The sequence below is a fragment of the Pelobates fuscus genome, chromosome 8, assembly GCF_036172605.1.
Source record: "Pelobates fuscus isolate aPelFus1 chromosome 8, aPelFus1.pri, whole genome shotgun sequence".
In the NCBI taxonomy this organism is placed as follows: domain Eukaryota; kingdom Metazoa; phylum Chordata; class Amphibia; order Anura; family Pelobatidae; genus Pelobates; species Pelobates fuscus.
The window spans coordinates 129,264,831-129,286,391 of record NC_086324.1 but is presented as its reverse complement, the minus strand read 5'-3'; the positions used below and the strand labels follow the sequence as shown (position 1 = coordinate 129,286,391).

The following is a 21,561-nucleotide window of genomic DNA, read 5'->3' as shown; positions in this document are numbered from 1 at the left end:
ATTTGGGTGGGGGGTGGGTGACTAGGGGCTTGGGCACCCCTAGTCACCTTGATGGGGGGGGGGGGGGGAATTTACTTAGTGCCCCCACCCGCCGCCCAGGGGTGGGGGCCGGGGGGGGCAGTAGGCCCCCCCTCCTTATTACTATGATGGCCCCCACCCGCCGCCCAGGGGTGGGGGCCGGGGGGGGAGGACAGTAGGTCCCCCCCCCCTCTTATTACCATTATGGTCCCCACCCGCCGGCCAGGGGTGGGGGCCGGGGGGGAGGACAGTAGGTCCCGCCCCCACTACTATTATGGCCCCCACCCGCCGCCCAGGGGTGGGGGCCGGGGGGGGAGGACAGTAGGTCCCCCCCCTCTTATTACCATTATGGCCCCCACCCGCCGGCCAGGGGTGGGGGCCGGGGGGGAGGACAGTAGGTCCCCCCCCCTACTACTATTATGGCCCCCACCCGCCGCCCAGGGGTGGGGGCCGGGGGGGGGGGAAGGACAGTAGGTTCCCCCCCCCCTCTTATTACCATTATGGCCCCCACCCGCCGCCCAGGGGTGGGGGCCGGGGGGGGGAGGACAGTAGGTCCCCCTCCCTCTTATTACCATTATGGCCCCCACCCGCCGGCCAGGGGTGGGGGCCGGGGGGGAGGACAGTAGGTCCCCCCCCTACTACTATTATGGCCCCCACCCGCCGCCCAGGGGTGGGGGCCGGGGGGGGAGGACAGTAGGTCCCCCCCCTCTTATTACCATTATGGCCCCCACCCGCCGGCCAGGGGTGGGGGCCGGGGGGGAGGACAGTAGGTCCCCCCCCCCTACTACTATTATGGCCCCCACCCGCCGCCCAGGGGTGGGGGCCGGGGGGGGGAAGGACAGTAGGTTCCCCCCCCCTCTTATTACCATTATGGCCCCCACCCGCCGCCCAGGGGTGGGGGCCGGGGGGGGAGGACAGTAGGTCCCCCCCCCTCTTATTACCATTATGGCCCCCACCCGCCGGCCAGGGGTGGGGGCCGGGGGGGAGGACAGTAGGTCCCCCCCCCCCGCTCAGGGGTGGGGGCCGGGGGGGGACAATAGGTCTCCCTCCCTTATTTTACTTTACAGCCCCCACCCGTCGTTTAGGGGTGGGGGGCAATTTTTTTTTTTATTTTTTTTACAGTGAGCAGCCACAGGCTGCTCACTGCTTACTAGACATGCCCCTACTCGCGGTATAGCGAGTAGGGGCATATTATTTACTAATACCAAGTCATTTTTACTTAGTGTTAGTAAATTTGGCTGAAAGACCAATTTAGGTCTTTCAGCCTTTTAGTAGATAGCTCCCTGATACCGTGGGAATTAGGGAGTTATCTACTAAGCGGCTGCAAGATGCAGCCACAGCAATGAATAGGATCGGAGTTTCATTCATTTGAATGAAATTCCGATCCGAACAAAGTACCGAATTGCATCCTAACACCAATGGAGAAACAGTGCTCATTCTGTTAGGATGCAATTCGGCAGTTTTGCCGGCGTTCTGTCTAAGTGACAGGACGTTCGGCAATACTGACAGGAAGCATTGTGGGAACTGGGAGGAAAGCTAGGGATCATGGGAAAATTGCTCTGACCAGCGGAAATGAAGCACACTTTGCTCCTCCGCTGGTCAGAGCTGGTCAAGCGGAGGAATCCTCCATAAGACAGAGTCCCTACTTTGTCTTATGATTTTAAAGAAAACTAAAGAAGACAGGAAGAAAAGAATAACAGATCCCGAGAGAGGGGGAGAAGAGGAAGAGATTGAGGAAAGGTAAGTTCGGCATGACAGTGCCGCTTTAAACATATATCTGTAAGGCCACTGCTGTCCAGGGTAAGACATTTTACTCCTATGAGTGATGTTCACTCAGCGGTGTGGAGAGACCATTACAGAGGTCATCAGGCAGGCCATAAAGGTGACGAGAAGACGATCAGTGTGCTCCGCGGTTCCTCTCAGAGTGCAATGCTAGCCGGGTGCTGTCAGGGTTGCGAGGGTAGTCGATGGAATAGTCTTTGGAAAAGTCATTGGGATAGGTACTGCGTGGTATGGTTGGTCGGCTATGGTGGAGGGTTCGGCAACGATAAGAAGCGCCAGTCTCGAGGAGCTAGAAAGTCAGCCGATACCTGTAATGGGCCCCGTTTTGCAGACTCTGTCCAGGTCGGCTATGGGGAGTGCTCCGTGGGTCAGGCCCCCGAGGGCTCCAAGGCTTACTTCTGATAGGGGGTGAGACAAGTAGGCTCCCTGTCTCCAGGCCTGTGCTACAGTCCGCCTCTTTGTGCCGCTGAATGGGAATCCTGCTTCACCAAGGGAGATCAAGGACGGGTCCAGGTCTTTCTGCGCCTTGCGAGAAGTTTGCTCTGTTTGCGTTTTCACTGCCTGTGAGCCAGTCTGTTGGTGAGTCTCTGCCTAGGAGGACGGTAGCCGCTTGTGGTGGGCGCTGGGCACTCTTGGGGGCCGTTTTGTAATCTGTGGCCATTTCGTGCCTCCTGCCTTTGGTCTGTCACTTGGGGGTCCCAGTCGGGGTGTGCTGCTCTTGTCTCCAGCTTTGCCCAGAAAGCCCCTAGTACAGCATCGAGCTTTGCCTCCAGGCTCTCTGGGCCTCCGGTCTGCACTGCGTGGTTAAATGCTTTGTTTGACTGTGGCAGGGGGGTGCGTCCTCCATCTTGTGTGTCGAGTTATTCTTCTCAGTTTCGCTGTGTGAGTTGTCCGGGCCCATCCACTCCTTAGGCATAAGAGTGTGGAACGCGATATCTCTCCCATCCCGGGGGGGGGGGGAGTGTAACGGGAACGGGTCCCTGTGCGATCCTGCTGGGGGAAGAGACCAGGGACGGAAGACCGGCCGCATCTCCAGCCCAGGGTCCCCTCTGGGCCGCAACTGCTCTGCCGGGTTTTTGGCGGTCGGCATCCCGGTTTCCCGGAACGCTCCAGTCGTCGTATGCGGTGATTAAATCCCCTTGTGAGTCAGGTTGCGAGCGGCAGGAGTCTTGTTTCGATGTTCGATCGAGTTTATTGCTCAGGAGCTCCTGCAAGTTGCGACCGTCCGCCATGCTGGTCAGGCCCCGCCCCCTCTATACAGATGTTTAAACAGCAATTGGATAAACCTAATATTCAGGGATATAATTTTTAATTTGCTTAATATTGTAACAAGGACATATCTGGCTGCCATTCTGAGTTTATGAAGGATTTTTCTTAGTTTGTTGCAAAATTAGAAAACTCTTCAAACTGTTTTATTTTCGATAGCAAAAACCGATGTGAGAACTTGCAATGGTTGAACTTGATGGATGCATGTCTCTTGTCAGCCTATGTAACTAACTATTTAGCATCCATATTGTGATGGAGCTCCCGTACTCTGACAGAGTACTTCCACCCAATCCGCTTCCTAGCTGCTTGCAGGGACCCTGGAACCCCAGCTTAGTACCGCAGCTAGACTTGGGGTCCTTTTGGATCTTTTCCACCCGTCCAGGCTGCAACCCTGCTTCCAGGTAGGTATTGTCCCCTCTGCCTATTCCGCTGCAGCCCTTCTTCCAGGCAGGTATCCACATCTGACTGCAATGGGATTTCTATTGCGTTTACAAAGGCAATTGCGGCTCTTGGGCCTAGCACGTTTGACTTATCCCAGGGCTAGAAGGATCCTTCTCACTGAGAAGACACTCTCAATGGGATCCCTACAAATCTACACAGGATACAAGTTCTAAATGGAACTGACATATACATCTTTCTTTACTAGCCCATATGTTAATTACATAAGGATTAGTGCGACAACTCAATAATACAGTAAAATCACATTCGACAACATACAGGAATAATAACAAAATGACACATTTATAAAGGGGTGGGAAGGACCATAATTAACAAAAAACAACTTTCCTGCCTGGAGAAATATCAATATGGAGATCTACTTGAATATGCAAGCTTTGCTATTCAGGTAGTGCATAAAGTTGTTGCTACCAACAGAGGGCGCTATACAGGCTCCATAGCCAAATTCACTTGGTTAGTAACAAGCATCAGCAGGACAGGAGAGCACACAAACGGGGGTACAGGAACCTTTTGTAAAGTGATCTTCTGCTACCAGTGATGGTGACTACCGTAACACACGTTATAACATTTTTCAATATCCCAATACCTTTTGCTTAAAATACAAAAAAAAAAAAAGAAACCAAACTTCAAAGCCCATATTTTCTTTAATATAGCTCATAGAGAAATAATACATTACAGTGACTCATTTTCACCCGACTAAAGGTAATAATGTTCCTGGAAATATTATGTAAACATTTTCTATTTTATCTTGATTATCTAGGACGTAGAATTCTCATATTAATTTACCAAGATGTAAGCTTTATATTCCGTGTAATTGCAAACTCATTAACCTCCATTATTGGCATATATTACTGAGAAAGTTGTTAATTTATGTTGTACTTTGGCATTGTGGGGGCAAGCGTGTCAAATGAACTATATCATTTTAAGTAGTCATTGTTTGCAGGGTAATATGCTAATGATTTATAAAGCCGTAATACACACTAGCACTAATGGTTGCAGGGATCACAATTTGCAGGTCCTCGGATAAGAACAACAGAAAGGAATGCTTTGTGATGCTAGGTTGATTCAGCCATCAAAAATGATGACTCAACACATGCTAGATGTTTTGTCTCCAACTATTTTGATGATACGTTGTTCTTTTATTTCACACAGCATGGAGACCGGCTCACCAGCTCCCGTAAATGTCATGAGCAATAGGATGCCTGTAACGTCTGGGCCAGAATCATTAACTATTAGTAAGTAATGCTCTTCGGTTTAATCAATACTGAGCTATAGATGGTTTGCTTGGAAAATTAGTACTAATTATTAAAGTCAGAAGAAAAGTGGATTTTCAGTATGTGCATCAAACAACAACTAAGCAGAAATCTGCATATGAGACAATTACCGAAGACCCTCAAATACCTTGTAATGTGCCTGACCCCTACAAATTGTGTGCAAGACAGGTTCACGTTCTATATAATATACTATGCTAGTAAAATCTTTAACATGTGTGTAGATGAAATTATATATATATTTACCTTAATCTTGTCATTTTACTCATCCAACATGGAGTACCAAAAAATGGACGTAGCAGCTGTTTGCAAAACCACCCCAAATTTATGCCATTGGCATCCCTAAATCCTAGTGTGCAGGTGCAGGAGATGTGTTGTTTTTTTTTTAGCTTGCCAATTTGAGGTGACTATTTTGTGTAGGCAGCCACTCAGAGCCTCCAAATGTGTGTCTTTACTGCAGATGGCACAGTGGTAATGCTCAAGGTTAAATGTGTAAAGTTCATAAACATTTCATCTCTACATCTTTGAGCATTATGGCATGCACAATTATATGACTTTTTATGTGTGTGCGTGTCTGTGTATTTGACTTGACATCTGGTGCTGAGCTGGTCCTCAGAGCATTTTTGTGGCAAGACTTTTTTCTTTTTTTACTTTTTGATCTGGCTCCTACAGCTTGAGTCTTGAGGTAGGCCAGCCAAATATATATTTGTAATTCGGCCCGCCTGCTTCAAAACAAGTGTTTAGGATCAAAGCTTGTTCATCATCTGCGGCACATTATTTATGTCTGTATCACTCTGAAAAAAGCATGGGCGGTCATATGCTAGAACTCTGCCTTAGTACATATAAGGCCGGCTGGGTGTACAGCAGATGCACATTTCTTTGTGCACCTTTTACTTTTCACCAGATATTAGGAATGATGCATTACACCACAATAAATACCAAGTCAAACGGGAAAGTCTTAATTAAAATAAATACATTGTAATAGATCAGGCTTCCCCAAACTCCGGCCCTCCAGATGTTGCTGAACTACAACTCCCATGATTCTATGAATGAAATAGATAGACTGAGAGTCATGGGAATTGTAGTTCAGCAACATCTGGAGAGCCGGAGTTTGGGGAAGCCTGTTCTAGATGAAGGAAAGCAGGTCATATCTATTGGGAAGGTAGCGAGAAGTTGGTACAAGAAAGCCATATATATGATCTCACAGTGAAATATTAGGATTTCAGAGTAAACAGGCAGAGACCTCATATTTATAAAAGTTAATTTAATTCTTATCATTTGTCTCAGCTCTATACCCCATATCAACAGCACATGTAGCCAATGCCGGCTTTGTCTCTACACGGTTCGAACTTTCCAACGGGACGCGGCAGGGACGCCTACTCTCGCCAGTGCTTTCCATACTAGCCTTAGAACTGCTCACTACATACATCAGAAACAACCTCAACGTACATGGCATAAAAATCCACAATGTGGAACACAAATAAACCCTGTTCCAGGACGACATCCTTTTAACTATACAACAACCACACAACTCCCTGCAGGCCTTTCACCACATCCTCCAACAACATAGTTGTTGCTCGTACTATAAGTTGAACTTGACAAAAACTCAAACCATAGGCATCAACATGTCCAACTCCCAACTCTTGGCAATGAAAAACACCACCCCCTACAACTGCAGATCAGATCATCTACAATTTCTGGGCGTAGCCCAAATTGTCTCCACGGCTGATCTCTACAAAGCAAATCTTATTAAACAATTAACAGAGGTTAGACAACTGCTACAAACCTGGAGGGGCAAGTACATCTCGTGGTCGGGCAGAATAGCTGACGCAAAAATGATTCTACCAAAATTCCAATATTTATTCAGAACTCTACCTATAAAACTCCCGGCAACCTACATTAGAGAAGCGCAAAAAACTCTCAAGGCTTTCATTTGGGAGAGATGTAAACCCAGGGTACCAATCAAGACACTCTATAAGGCCTTCGACGAAAGCTGCATGGTGGTGCCGAGCGACCAGTCATAACGCCATGCGGCGATACTCTGCTCGATCTTTGTCCCAACAAGGCACCAAATTGAAACCATGGGCACAAATAGAAGCTGCATACACAGAGGGCCTTGGACTAACATCCTATCCACAACAGAGGTTACCATAAAAATATGGGACACATGTAGGCACATTCTGCACTGGGTAAATGAGGTGTCCTCAGCCCTGCCAATCGGGGCTTTAACGATACTCAACCCCAACTTTAACCACAAGCCTTGGCAAACAGCAGGGTTTACCACTTTAAGCCAAATCACTGAGAAACAAATCTTACCGCTATGACACTCTGAAACACAAATACAACCTTACAAATATGGCATATTTATCATACTTCCAGATAAAAATCATGGGTGGGGAAAAATAGTTCACTTAAACCATCAAATGTAAATGGACAGGATCTGACGGAATTGGAAAGCATCGGCTTACACAATAAACCACCTAAACAAAAAACTCCTCCATATTCTATGCCAAATTACGGGAACAACATAAACAATTATTCCCACATTCATAACAGCATGGGAAAAATAACTTCAATGACCACTGGACAAAACCCAATGGGCCCAAGCATTCTAAACTATTCCCCCTTTCACTCCCATTAATTAACGGTTCTTATTATTGTTATATGTTACTCAATGTCAATTGATATGCTGTGGGTTATAATAAATGTGCCATTTCTAAACCGTAGAGTGCTTAAACCATCTTTATATTGTAAGCTATTGCTGTTAGAACCTGGTGCTTGGTCCTGGTTTGGTTGCACCCTGGCTCAGATTAATGGGATTGCCCATCTAACATGTGTCCTGCGTGACACAAAACACAACCCATAATATTTCAGTTGTATGCTTGAAAATAAACAAATGTAAAGAAAAAAGTTAATTTAAAAAGTCCATATTTACATGTATCTACATGTGTTTGTTAGTATTGCCGTTTCATTTAGAATTTTTTTTTTTTTTGTAGGTTGGTCATTTACTAACAGAGTACGCAGATTGTTTTAATTCTGTACATGTGTTTAAAAGACTGGTAAAGTTGGGGGCGGGGCTTACCAAGCAACCTGACCAGACGCCATTTCTCTAAGCTCCCAAAAAACAAATCATAATCCTGCGGATATCAGCCGAACCGAGCCCAATCCAAACACCATACTAGCACAACCGGTGCCAGACAGACAGGGCGAACCGATCGATGCCTTTCTTTCAACCACCGAAGACGGCACGACGGAAATATAAAACTGGGGCCTACCACACGTTGCAAGACCTCAGGAGTTTCCTAGGAGGCACCGCAACTACCAGCGCTGCGACACCCCACAGCCTAGCCCCACCTGCCTCGCCGACTTACACTCCGAGCATGGGCAGGCGCTCCCAGAAACCGCACACCCCAGCGGAGGGCAGAGATATAGGAGCTATGCTCTAGCGGCCGGTGCAAACTAGGCCCATCACCATCGAACACCCAGACACGGGGCGGAATCAACCGCTCCAATACCAGGAGCCCGAGAGCCCGCAACGCTCACCAACACCCGCGACTGAATCCTCCGATGCTGCCGACGACGCTGCACCGACAAGGATTTAAAATTGATGCTCGCCGAAATCCACAAAATGCTGGCGGCTGACTCAGCCATACTTAAAAAGGAAGTCAGGGCAGTGTCGGAGAGGGTCAGGAACAACGAAACAGCCCTAACTGAGGTACAGACCCAGCTCCATGCGATGGCAGATTCTATAAAAACGCTACAAGCGCAGCAACAAGCGACGACAATTAGGCTCTCCACTGTGGAGGACCGACAGAGGCGGACCCACATTAAAATCAGGGGTATCCCCGCACAGATTACACCAGAAGACTGCTAGCCACAATCCTGTCACACACAGTGGCCAAGAAGATGACAATAGAAAGCGTTTACCGCCTCCCAAACCCTACACCTCACCGAACCATCACAGTGAGAGATGTCATCCTACGCTGCAGTTCCCTACCTGACAAGATGCAGATACTGACAGGGCTGAAAGGTAAAACGCCACTCACCTTCGAAAACTCGACCCTGACCTTCTTCCAGGATTTGTCAAGGTCCACACTGTTGTACCGCAAATCATACACCCCAGTCACGACACTGCTGCGAACCGCGGGACTGAGTTACCGCTGGGGAGGGAATGGCTCACTAGCGGCCACTAAAGACGGGACAATATATACTTTGCCATCCATGTCAGAGGCGGCAACCTTTCTGGAAACGCTGGGACTTTCACCCCAAGACAAAGCAGCCGCACAAGGAGACCGGAGGTGGGATCCGGCTTCCATAACGCCTTTCGTACCTAGAATGGCGAGCCAGCAAGAATCGGCCACCCCAGAATGAAGATCACAGATGGGACTCTTATTACCTCTATCATTGCACCTCACTATACCTTATCCGCTAACTCCACATGCACCATACGCCTACCCACCCGGGCTCCATAAGACTCCGGTTCCGCACGAACATGCCGTTTAGACGGCAGAACAGAGACCACGGTAAGTGGCAAAATACCCCCCCCCCCCGCGGCCCCCTTGGTCAGGAGCCGACAGCCTGCATACATAGGGTGACACATCACATAAGCTGGGCCTAATCCTCGCCCCCTATGCCAATACCCCCATGACTCGTTGTAAACACGATACAATTTTACCCTTGTAACAATCAAATTCCGGGGAGGAAACCGATCAGGTGTCTTAATCACAATACTCCTCGAGCACACAGCCCACACCTGCTCACTCCACTCCCGGAAGACAATTACACTTTAACACTCTCACACTCTGTTCCCAGCCTAGGAACTCAGAAGCCTACACAGCCACCTATCACACCTAGGCAGACTGAAAACCACACAACACTGTACAATAGTACACCTGATACAGCATGTTTTAATGAAAAAATGTGCTTTTGTTGATATGCCACATCCATATGTATCCAATGTTCTTGCTGTGGCTATTGTGGCTAAGCAAGCTGTTTATTAAGATTTGCACACAAAAATAAAGAATTATAAAAAATAAAAAACTTTTGCTTTTCCTTGTCGTCACGGACCGCATACACAACAGTGAGGTGGTCTCCTTCTATTCAGGTAGAACAGAATTTACAGCAAAACTATAAAGAAACCCTTCCCTGTAGGTACTTTATTTCTGTTTTACATTGTGTACGAGTACTGGGAATGAGCAGCGGTAGTGGCGTGGGTGTGATGCCTCCTGAACGTTTCCGCTCACTCCAGAATAATTTTTTTGTAGGTCCCTGGTTTGGGGATTATTGGAGCAAAGTTCCTTGGCCGGTCACTGCTGAAATCTCCGGTTGTGTCGGAGATCAGACTGCAGGGAAATTAATGTTTGCACTAGCCTGGATTTCCAGGGCTTGCTGTAGTCTGCAGTGCTTGCCAGGATTACCCTGTGAAATTTGTCCCTCCTCCCCCCCCCCCCCCTCCACAGTAAGTAGATTTCATATAATTTGACCCTTGCCTGGGTCTTCTGTGTGCCTCTAATCCGATGATTTATTCAAATATAAGTACAGCGGATGTAGTCTGGCTACTTACAGTGAAGCAGTGCCGAGTGTCCCTATTAGACCCCGTTACTAGTAAGTGTGCCAGTGTCTTTAGGCATGACACCTAACTAAATTATCCACCTGCCTTAAATCCGCATAGATTGTAAGCACGTTTGAGAGAGGGGCCTTTTCACCTCGAAATACTCTCTTTCTATAATGGCAAATTGCTGCAGAATATGTTGGCGCTCTATAAATGCTAATTATAAGAATAATAGGGATTGAAGACAATACTAAACAATACACAGCTACATACAAGATGCAGCTACAATGTTTGTTCACTCACTGATCATCAATCACAGATCATCTCCCGATCTTGATTATTTGTTTAAACGTCGTCATTGTGTTTGAACACACCTAGGAAGCTGGATTTGCCTTCTTTATTCACTGCTTTTCTCATACCTTTCTCTCTTTGCCAATCCTTAAACTGCTCTCCCGTATCATTTACAATTAAATTCAGAATCCTAGGGCCCTATAAAACACGTCTATACTTTTAATGCTAATCTTCTGTGAGCTTGAGATGGTCCTTCTTTCACACCTTCGCCCTCAATAATCGGGTACATGTGACTTATTTGATGCTGCTCCATTCTTATGGAAGTGCCCATTCTAGCATCTGGAGGTTTCACTTTTTCTCTGGTTCTTCTTCCTTTTTTTTTTTTTTTTTAAATCCCAGCTGTCTAACTGTAATGTTTTTTTATTTTTCTTCTGCTAAGTATAATTTTAAAAACCTTGTCGCCATGGGATTCTTTGCGAGTAAATTTGACTCTAACAAGTCTGGGTAAAACCTGTACATGCTGTTTTACACTTAAAGTACTTCAACACTTGGCGTACTTTCTCTGGGGATTAGGAGATGAATACAGCTATCCGTTACAGCTGGAATAACCACTAATTGCCATCTTTTTCTTGTAAATTAACTTTTGACATCTGAGGTTTCTGAACACTGATGTTCTCTTTCCATCTCCTATTGACTTAAAGTTTACCTGCTTAAAATACAAATGATGTATGGTTTTAGTTAACAATAAAACGGTTATACTTGTGGACTGATAAATTCATTTTATACGGCCTATTTTGATCGCAGAATGTATTAGAAATGTACAGAGTGTTAGGAAATCGATTTTGATAGGAGTAGATCAGCTTTATCAGTGATACCATACTTTCAGTCTCTTTTCAGTGTAAATTATGTTCCGTTATAGTTATTAAAGGACCACTCTAGTGCCAGGAAAGCATACTCGTTTTCCTGGCACTAGAGTGCCCTGAGGGTGCCCCCACCCTCAGGGACCCCCTCCCGCCCGGCTCTGGAAAGGGGAAAAGGGTTAAAACTTACCTTTTTCCAGCGCTGGGCGGGGAGCTCTCCTCCTCCTCTCCGCCTCCGTTCCTCCCCGTCGGCTGAATGCGCACGCGCGGCAAGAGCTGCGCGCGCATTCAGCCGGTCACATAGGAAAGCATTCATAATGCTTTCCTATGGACGCTTGCGTGCTCTCACTGTGATTTTCACAGTGAGAATCACGCAAGCGCCTCTAGCGGCTGTCAGTGAGACAGCCACTAGAGGAAAAAGGGGGAAGGCTTAACTAATTGATAAACATAGCAGTTTCTCTGAAACTGCTATGTTTATAAAACAATTAGTTAACCCTAGCTGGACCTGGCACCCAGACCACTTCATTAAGCTGAAGTGGTCTGGGTGCCTAGAGTGGTCCTTTAATTTGCATATGAGGTGTTAATGGCACCAAAATGAAGCAATGAAAATTTTTTTTTTTTTTTTTTTAATTCTTTATTTTTCTTGTGCATGTAAAGACATTTAACATTTTGTCTTGCGATGCCACAACAGCATTAGCAAGCCGATTAAGAACAGTAGGTTTAACATGGCATGCGATTTGACAGCACATTTTTATATTAATATCAGGCTAGAGCCGGAACAGTTATGTCAAGATAAGAAATACGATTTAAACTAAAGGTTATGATATTTCAAGCGTAGTTCCACGAGTGGTTAATTTAAGCATTTGCATCCGATTTATAATACAAGCTAAATACCAGCTGAGAAATGGCGTCTATTGTACTGGTTCTCGTCGTGGTTTATAGGCATAACAGCGTTAAACACCACAACAGTGTACATAGGGGTGTACAGGTTAGAGACTGTGGCATGGGTATAATCAAAGCAGGTAAGAACCGCTGGCTGTTTATCTCTATCATTCTAATATACAAGGCAGAGATCTGGTTAACGTTAGGACCTAAAAAGCAGAGCGAGTGCTAAACAAGAACGTATCAGGCAGCCGCTTTTTGCATGCGTATAAGGGGCCCAGTTAGGCTGGCATCAGTGGGTAAGGTGTGGAAGTCCCGTCAGTGACAGTTAGTGCTTAAAGTTTGACCCCTTATGGTACGGCTGTACTCGGCGAGATTGTGTTCAACCTATGCCCGCAGATGGGAATCGAAAGTCCTGTGTGTTGAGGGCTAGGGAGGCTGCAGCACTCTGGTGGTTCCGTTGGGTATCCCTCCCGCCCCAGGCCAGCTTTCTGGTATGCTTCCTCTCACCACGGACATGGGGGGTTTTGGGGTTCCGGCCCTTCCTTGCTAGGGGCAAGCGGGGAGTCTTGGTGGTAAACTGCCGCTGATTGCAGGCGATCCTCCGCCGGTGTGGGTGATGCCTTGGGGCTCTGCCCCTGGTGGCCCTCGGCCTGGGTGATCTCCTGCCAGGAGGTTTGTATGCTGGAGAGGCATGGGTGATCAGAGGGGGTCCACTCACCGCCCGGCTTTCAACCTCCTTGTTGTCCTCTCGGCGTTGGGGAGCTGCAGCAGTTTGGCGTGCGGCCAGCGCGGCCCAGAAGCGGTCAAATATCTCATCCAGTCTCCTCTGCGTTATCTGCTCGGGAGTCAGAGGTGCCGTCTCAGGGCGCTGGGTGTCTGGTTCCCGCTGTTTGTTCCGAGCCGCCATTTTATGTGCATCTGCCGGGCTGTAGATTAGTGGGGTAGGTGGGTGAGAGACTGTTGTGTGGGACACGAGCCAGGGTGGACCGGGATGACCCCCGCCGGTCCATAGGGGGGGGGGGGGGGGAACAGGGCTGAGAGGCAAACTTGGGAGGGCACAGTGTCGGTCTCTCAGAGCGGGGGATCGGCCGCTCCACCCGTCCGGTGACCTTGCTAGGCCTCACTCCCACCAGCTCCGTCGGATGTGCCGTGCACCCGCAGGCAGTAAACCCGGGATCCTCGGCTGGCCCCAGAAGCAGGTAGATCCCGATTTGTGGCTTTTTTGGCTGGCTGGGTAGCTATAATCAGGCTGAATTACAGGGTTTGAGCTCAGAGCTCTCATGAGGCACGTCCAGCCGCCATGCTGTCCAGGCCCCGCCCCCCGCAATGAAACTAGTTTTTAACATTTTAATCCCAGATGAATTTGTAATAAAGCACTTGTTAAAGTTGTTCACATTTAAGTAAAAAAAACAAGAAAACTAAAAAATGTAGATTTAAAAAAAAAAAAAAAGAAAATAAATAAAAGAAGGGAAAAAAGTGTGTAATAAGCAGCTACATTTTCTAGGTGTTTTGATATTAATTTGCAGAACTTCAACTTATGCATGATAAAAAACTATGTGTTGTAGTATGCCTAGATTGGGCTAAGGCAGTGGTTTCCAACCAAGTCCTCAAGTACCCCGTAACAGTCCAGGATTTAGGGATTACTCAGTTGTTTCTAAGGTGTTTTTAGAAAGAAAAAAAAAAAACAGTTTAGACACAACAGGGGAATGCCTAAATCCTGGACTTGTAGGGGATGCTTGAGGACTGTGTTGGTAAACCCTAGGCAAACGAAGCACAGCACTGTGAACTGGGCTGGGGACTGTGCCTTTCCGTGTGGACTCTCAGCACAGTTCGTGCAACTGAAAGAGACTGTCTTAAATGGCGTGAGATGTTCACACAACATACATCCGAACTTCTGTCCCCCTAACTTCTGTTGCAGTCCAAGGTTTAAACAGGAAGCCTCAGACAGGGGCGCTGCCTATATGCTGTAGCTCCCAAATCCCAAAATGAAGTGATGAAAATACATATGTTTGGATTTGTCTACCCATGGCAAAAGTGTAAAATTTACGTTTTAATAAATCTTTTGCAATGTCGAATACATTACAATCATTTACAGACTTCGACTTATATCCTAAAAACGCACGTGCCTTGTATGAAATTTAAAAACCTATAATTTCTTATAAAGCAGAAATTGTGGAGAATAGAAACAAAAAATAGGCCGATCTAGTCTGACTGGAAAAAGTACAATTTTAATTACTTTTATTCAATTCTGAAATTCTTTTGTCAATTCTCCACAAATGAAATCATGAAATGCTGTCATTATAAAGTTTGAATTCTTGCAGACTGTATTAAATATGCCAACATTTTCTTAAAATGGCAATTGACCAGAGTAATAAAATGAACAAATATTTTTTCCAATTCTTACAATCGAGTAATCTAAACAGTGCATATCTCAATATGACAAAAATAATGTATTTTTGGGTACCTATGACTTAATTACTTTCGAGTAGGTGTGAAGACCTTTCTAAGCATGGCAGTAATCGTATAACTATGGCCTTAATTTGAATATTTATGGATAAGCTTTTCAAATGATTTAATGTGCACCTGTCACGAGTTCATAAATTTATGCTTAATTCCCTCAAATACATCATGTATCACCAAGATTCCTGGGTGACTGTGACTGCTTATGAGAAGTGCTTTCTAACTTTTTTTTTTTTTTTTTTATTGAAGATTTTTTTGTTCATTCACATTTCTGAGTATACATTGGGGTTCTTGTTCTGGAGCAGGTACCTTATTTTCTAATATCCTAGTGATACATGATGTATTCCATGTAAAATATCGAGATATCGCTTGTAGATAAATAGTATAAGTGACCTCTCAGGGTCAGCCACGAGTGGATATTGCAATGATGATACGATTTTAGGAGATTAAAGATGCTTACCAAGGAGACTCTTATTCAGGAGACCATATGCATTGTTTGAGGTTTCAGCTTATTTACAATATAACTTATAGTTACATAGCTGAAATGAGACTTGCGTCCGTCAGGTTCAGCCTTCCTCACATATGTTTTTGCTGTTGATACAAACATATGTGAGGAAGGCTGAACTTGGTGGACGCAAGTCTCTTTTCAGCTATGTAACTATAAGTTATGTTGAAAATAAGCTGAAACCTCAAACAATGCATATGGTCTCCTGAATAAGAGTCTCCTTGGTAAGCATCTTTAATCTCCTAAAATCGTATCATCATTGCAATATCCACTCGTGGCTGACCCTGATGCATATGGTCTCCTGCATTGTTACTGAATGAGTTACTTTTGTTTCTGAATGGTTTAAAGGAACACTATATTCACCAGAACAACTAGAGTTTAATGTAGTTTATTCTGGAGTGTATAATCATTCTCTTCAGTCATTTCCATGCAAACACTGCCTTTTCAGAGAAAAGGCAGTGTTTACATTGCCCCCTAGGGACACCTCCAAGTGACCACTCCTCAGTTGGCCACTGGAGGTGCTTCCTGGGTCAGTGCTGCAGAGTCTAACCGCTCTGCATGAAGATGTTGAATTTTCCTTAGAGATGCATTGATTCAATGCATCTTTATGAGGAGGTGCTGATTGGCCAAAACGGCATTTGGTCCCGTACCCCATCCTGCCTCCTTGCCGATTTCAGCCAATCTAATGGGTTGGCTAAAAATCATAAATTCTGATGATGTCACCAAGGAAGTTTATTGAGGGCGGGGTCAGCACTTCTGGACCTGAGCGGCGCTGTAAATAAGGTGAGTTTTAACCCTTTCTAAGGGGGCTAAGGGGGGGCAAGCAACCTAAATGGTGATTTTAACACTGTGTTCCTGACCCTATAGTGTTCCTTTAAAGGGACACTAGTCACCAGAAGAACTACAGCTTATTGTATTTTGTTCTGGTGAGTAGAATCATTCCCTTCAAGCTTTTTGCTGTAAACACTGTCTTTTAAGAGAAAATGCAGTTTATTTCATTACAGCTTCGGGATAACTCCACTGGCCACTCCTCAGATAGCTACTAGAGTGCTTCCTGGGGCAGTGCTGCACTGCTGTTCAGTGTCTCCTCCCTCTGCATGGAGACCCTGAACTTTCCTCCTAGAGATGCATTGATTCAATGAATCTCTATAAGGAGATGCTGATTGGCCAGGGCTGTGTTTGTCTTGTGCTGGCGCTGCCTCCTTGACAATCTCATCCAATCCTATGGCAAAATATTGTGATTGGCTCAGACCACTCTTCCGATGAGGTAAGTCAAGCAGGCGGAGAGCCAGCAGCTGCAGACAGGAACAACAGTAAGATTTTACTATATTTAGGGGTGCCAGAGGGGGTAAATGGTTGTTTTAACACTATAGGGTTAGGAGTACATGTTTGTGTTCTTGACCCTATAGTGTTCGTTTAAGGTTTTGTTCATTTACGATATAACAGAATACATTGTTTTAAGGTATAAGTTACAACATAGTTGTGTGCATTGTTTTTTGTTTTGTTTCTGCCTAGCTACAACCTAGCTGAATGAGTTACTTTTATTTCAAGTCCTCACAAGTGATTTGATCCATAACTTTTTATAAGTATGTTCAAGCGCTCTTACCTTCTGTTACATTGTGTGTGGATGTTACCCTGTGAATCTGGGTGGATACTGGTTCACAGAAATAAACTCTTCATCTATTGAAAGAAGCAAGTTCTCTTCTGTGACGTTATTACAAGGCTATATACAGATTTAGCCCCTAGACCAGGGGTAGGCAACATTTGCACTGCAGATCTTGTGGATTACATTTCCCCTGATGCTTTACCAACATTATGGCTGTAAGAAAATTATGGTATATGTAGTCCACAACATCTAGAGTGTCGAGGGTTGCCTATCCCTGCCCTAGATAAAGTTGTGTTGGCTCCTTGCAAACATCCCTCCCCATACCACTACCTACATATCCTTGCACGCATCCCTCCCCATACCGCTACCTCCATATCCTAGTCTCCGTTGGTAGTACTCTTGTTACACCCACTTCTGGTCCACTCATGCTCTCATCATTGATTTGCCCTGCTTGGGAATGCTCTGGTACTGACTTCCTTCAGCTGGGGAGTTTCCATAGCAACCTCAACGCATGTGCTGAGATTGCTATGCTTGGGAGAGCAGAAGGACTGCATGTTGGATGTATTTTCTGTTCTTCCTTGTCATTCAAAACGTTGGCATATATTCTACGTTGATAATTTGACTGAGAAGTAGGAGAAAGACCCCTTTTTAAAATTATTTTTTATTTTATCCTAAACTCTACATTTGTTAAAAAGATCATACATTGTACCTGGCCAAACAGGTACCGTTTAATATTTTTGGATAAACATTTTTAGATTTTATTTTTTTGTAAAAATGTTAAAGAAAAATTGTATATAAGAAATATATCAAAATATGAACCCTTTTTTTATTTTTATTTTTTTAAATCTGAAATATTTTGAAAAGCTTATGCAAAAATATGAAATTGATGCTATATTTACTATGCATTTAGCTGCAAATTGTGTACATAAGAATAAGGGCTGCTTCTGAACAGGAATCAACTGTTAATTATTGGTAATTCACCAGAGATTAGATATGTTGGGCCAAAATACTTGATTAGCAACTGCCCTAAATGTGCAGTTCTGTGCTGATTTCCCAATTCACCGTTTAATAATCCCCATGTCGGTGATCAGAATATTGGACTTAGTGATGAATACTGGCCTGTGTGTGCCATCTCCACTAACAAAACCTACACTGGGCACCCTTTAGTGCTTGTATGTAAGATCTAGAACTTAATGTCCCACGTTACACACAACCAGATGTTTTTTGTGTTGTCGTTACTGCATAGCCCAAACACGCTTACATTAAAAAAGACATACGGTGTAAAGCTGAATGGGGAATCGCTTACATTGTCACACCGTAGATCATGCCAGATATGGAGTTAGAAAACATTTCACTTTTTATGGCCACTCTGAACTACATCTCACCTCAAGTTTTTTCCATCCTCAGGACTTTACCAACCCCTGCCATAAGAGGTATTGGTTTAAATTTTTAGTACCATATATGCGTTTTTGATTATAGGTCAGTGTGGACTCTATTGTTTCAGTGTCAGTATTGTTAAATTTCGTCCCAAAAGATTTAACTTAAAAAAATGTTTTATCCTTCTGTGAGTTTTCTCAAAAAGAATTACTCATACCCTACCTTATTTTTTTTCTCACTGTCAAGTACAAAAATATTATACACTTTTTTTTTTTTTTATGTCTTAGGAAGCGACTATGATGCTAACATACATAGAAATGTAATACCAGTAAAGTAATTTAACTTTACATAGTTCCACACGAACCAAACATGACTTTCACACCAGATTATTGCATTGCTTAATCAGAAAACAAATCTAGGGAACTCTACCCTGGCCAAAAATAGTTATGGGAATAGAGAGCTGAACAAGAATACTTTTACTCATATACATAAACTGTTGAGCAGATGTACAGATGAATTAAAATGTAAGGGGTTTATGAAATGATTTGTGCGTATGTGTAGGAAAACTGTTTGACGAGTGTGCCAGATGGTGAGACGTCTCACCATACCCTGCCTTGGTCTACCACAAGTGATCAGTTTATATTCCGATTTATAACCCAGTGTTCTGAACAGATAAACATACAAGAACCCGTACTGAAGAAGCTGGGAGCACAACAGAATTACAGTGTGAATATAGTAATTTGCATGTGTCAGTCCAGAATCTCTCCTGACTGAGGAAGCATGGTTAGCTGAGGGTTTCTGTGGTAAAAGCAGGTGTTACACATTGCCTCGTACCACAAGTTAGACCAGTGCAGAAAACTCCTACAAATAATAAGCAAGATATATTCTCTACATATTATTAATAGGTGTATTTTATTGGGGGCTCATATATATGTTTCTTGTGGGATATTCATAGGTTTCTCTATTTTTTTTTTATTTGTTCTAAATGTATCCACTAGGGGGCGGAATTGGTCTTTTTAAATTATCTTTCTCGCTGCTGCAATGTTCCACTTCTAAGCTATTGTTTTGTTGTTTAACTCTAAAACCTTGCCTTCGTATTGCACACTTTTATGTTCTAACACCCAAGAGTAATAAAAGAAAAATAATAAAACATTATGCAGTGTTTCGCAAGAAAAATACCACTACTGATAACTTGATTAATACAAAAGACGGGTGATATTCTTGAGCCATAGAGACAATCAACTGCGTATCTGTTAACATAATTTTCTTTCAAAGTGCATCTGATTAGCTTTGTCTACGGGTGATATAATCCAGTGTACTGGCTAAGCTTGTCTTTCTTCAGAGGGGAAATTTTGTGTGTAAAATGGCTATCCCTTTGCCATTAGTGCAGATTCTGAATAAAAGATAGGCTTCTTGGTTGTTGCATAGCAACCTAGTTCTAAATGGATGGCAGGTATAAAATATGGAATATGACTGTGCTATAACAAAAGCACAATGGTGAGTAGAGGCTAGAATTGATTTTTTTTTATTTTTTTTATTTTTTAGATTATATAATATAATATATTTTTAAAATTTTATTTTTACAACAGTTGGAATTTTATTTTTCAAAAATAAAATTGTTGAGGTTAACAGTATGCACGTGATAAATATTTCTTTTATAGACCAGGATAGTGCTGACAAAGTGACCAAAATATATGCTATACAAGATATATACTGTAAGACTGCCTTGAGAACACAAGCTCCCTGAAGAATGTTCTTTTGGTGTGCGGGTATCTCCGTATTTGAAGTCCTTTGTACCTGCAACCGAAAATATAGAGATTGCAGTTAGAGACACTCCAATGCACAAACACAAAATAAATACAAATCACTGTTTAGTAGATATACCACAAATTAAAATTTGCATGCAGTTAATTATGCATTTTTTTCAATGGAGTTCTATCTAAAAACAGTTTACAGAATCTGCAGATCTCTTGTCTGTTGCCTTTGCAATCCCCCCCCCCCCCTCTTATAACCCCAACCATATTTTCTGTGGCTGTCCAATCACAGACTTCCCAATGCAGCTCAATGTCTTTGCAAGGCAGGTGCTCTGGGCAATTGTGGAGTTCAGTGCAAATAAGCTAACCAAATCAGTAAGTAACAGGAGACTTGTCTGCTTGAAAAGCCAGGGGAGGTGTAACCAGTATAATTTAGAAAAGTGTGAATTTCTATTGAAATCTGCACGATTTCCAAAATAAAAAAAACGAGGACACTCTTAACACACAAAGCTTTTCAGCAAGCTAAAGTGCTTTAGGGGTCTAGAGAGCCCCTTTAAGATACTTATTTAGTAAGCTGTAATAGTTTATTACTTGATAACTTTTACAGGTTGCATTTTTCCAAAATGATAAGCATTAAATGAATACTTGTCTCAGATACGCAGGGGAAGTCCCAGGTTTTGCTTATACTACCCATATATGTATTATACATCCTTACAGAAGAAGTATAATAACTGTGTGTGTCTACTCATACATGTCCCTGAGGAAGTGCTCTATGGAGAAAGGAATGAGTAGGACCCATTTGGCTTTTGTTTTCAACAATTATTTTAAATTTGTTTTTACTATACATGCCAATAAAGCATTTTGTACCTTTCACCAAATCTCTGGATTCTACTCTCCTGAAGTTCCTGAGTTTGACTTCCAGATTGGGATAATCCGGAGAAGGCTACAACCCCCTGTAACTAACAGGGGATGCACCTTTAAGGCTCCTTTATTACATCTAACTTGCTACTCTATATATAAAAACAATATTACACTATTTTGTTTTATTTTTTTTATTTTAGAGATATCTGCTGGATCCCAGAATTCTATATTTGTCTGTATCCATATGGTTGGTTGCCAAATTGGCTGGGAACCATAAGGAAGCTGTATATCTCAGTTAAATTGTAATTATTAATTTCACCTTGCACAGGTGTAAATGTGGACTCTTTCTAGCACTTTATATCTGAGCTGAGAAGCACTGTGGTGCATCTCTCTGAAGTGTCTTGGTACTGTTTATCTGATGTAGCATTTCAGGTAGAGGTCTTGTGTTAAGACTCACCATTTTCAGGGTGTGGATAGATTTTACCACATACCCTATCCTGCATGGACACGGCCGGAGATACATCACATATTCAGGTTGAAGTGTGAAGAAGCCCTTGTTTGCCTATTCCTGGATGTGTGCATGTATTGCCCTTAAAAATGCCACTCGAGTGATTACAG

General features: G+C 44.0%; 1 protein-coding gene across 1 annotated transcript in view; it reads left to right on the top strand.

The window, feature by feature from the left end:
• SNX29 (sorting nexin 29) overlaps positions 1–21,561 on the top strand; it is a 586,499-nt gene that overhangs the window by 94,404 nt on the left and 470,534 nt on the right. Inside the window, exon 11 of the mRNA XM_063430302.1 lies at positions 4,675–4,757. Coding sequence (XP_063286372.1) covers positions 4,675–4,757 — 83 coding nt within the window. The remainder of the gene's footprint in view (positions 1–4,674; positions 4,758–21,561) is intronic.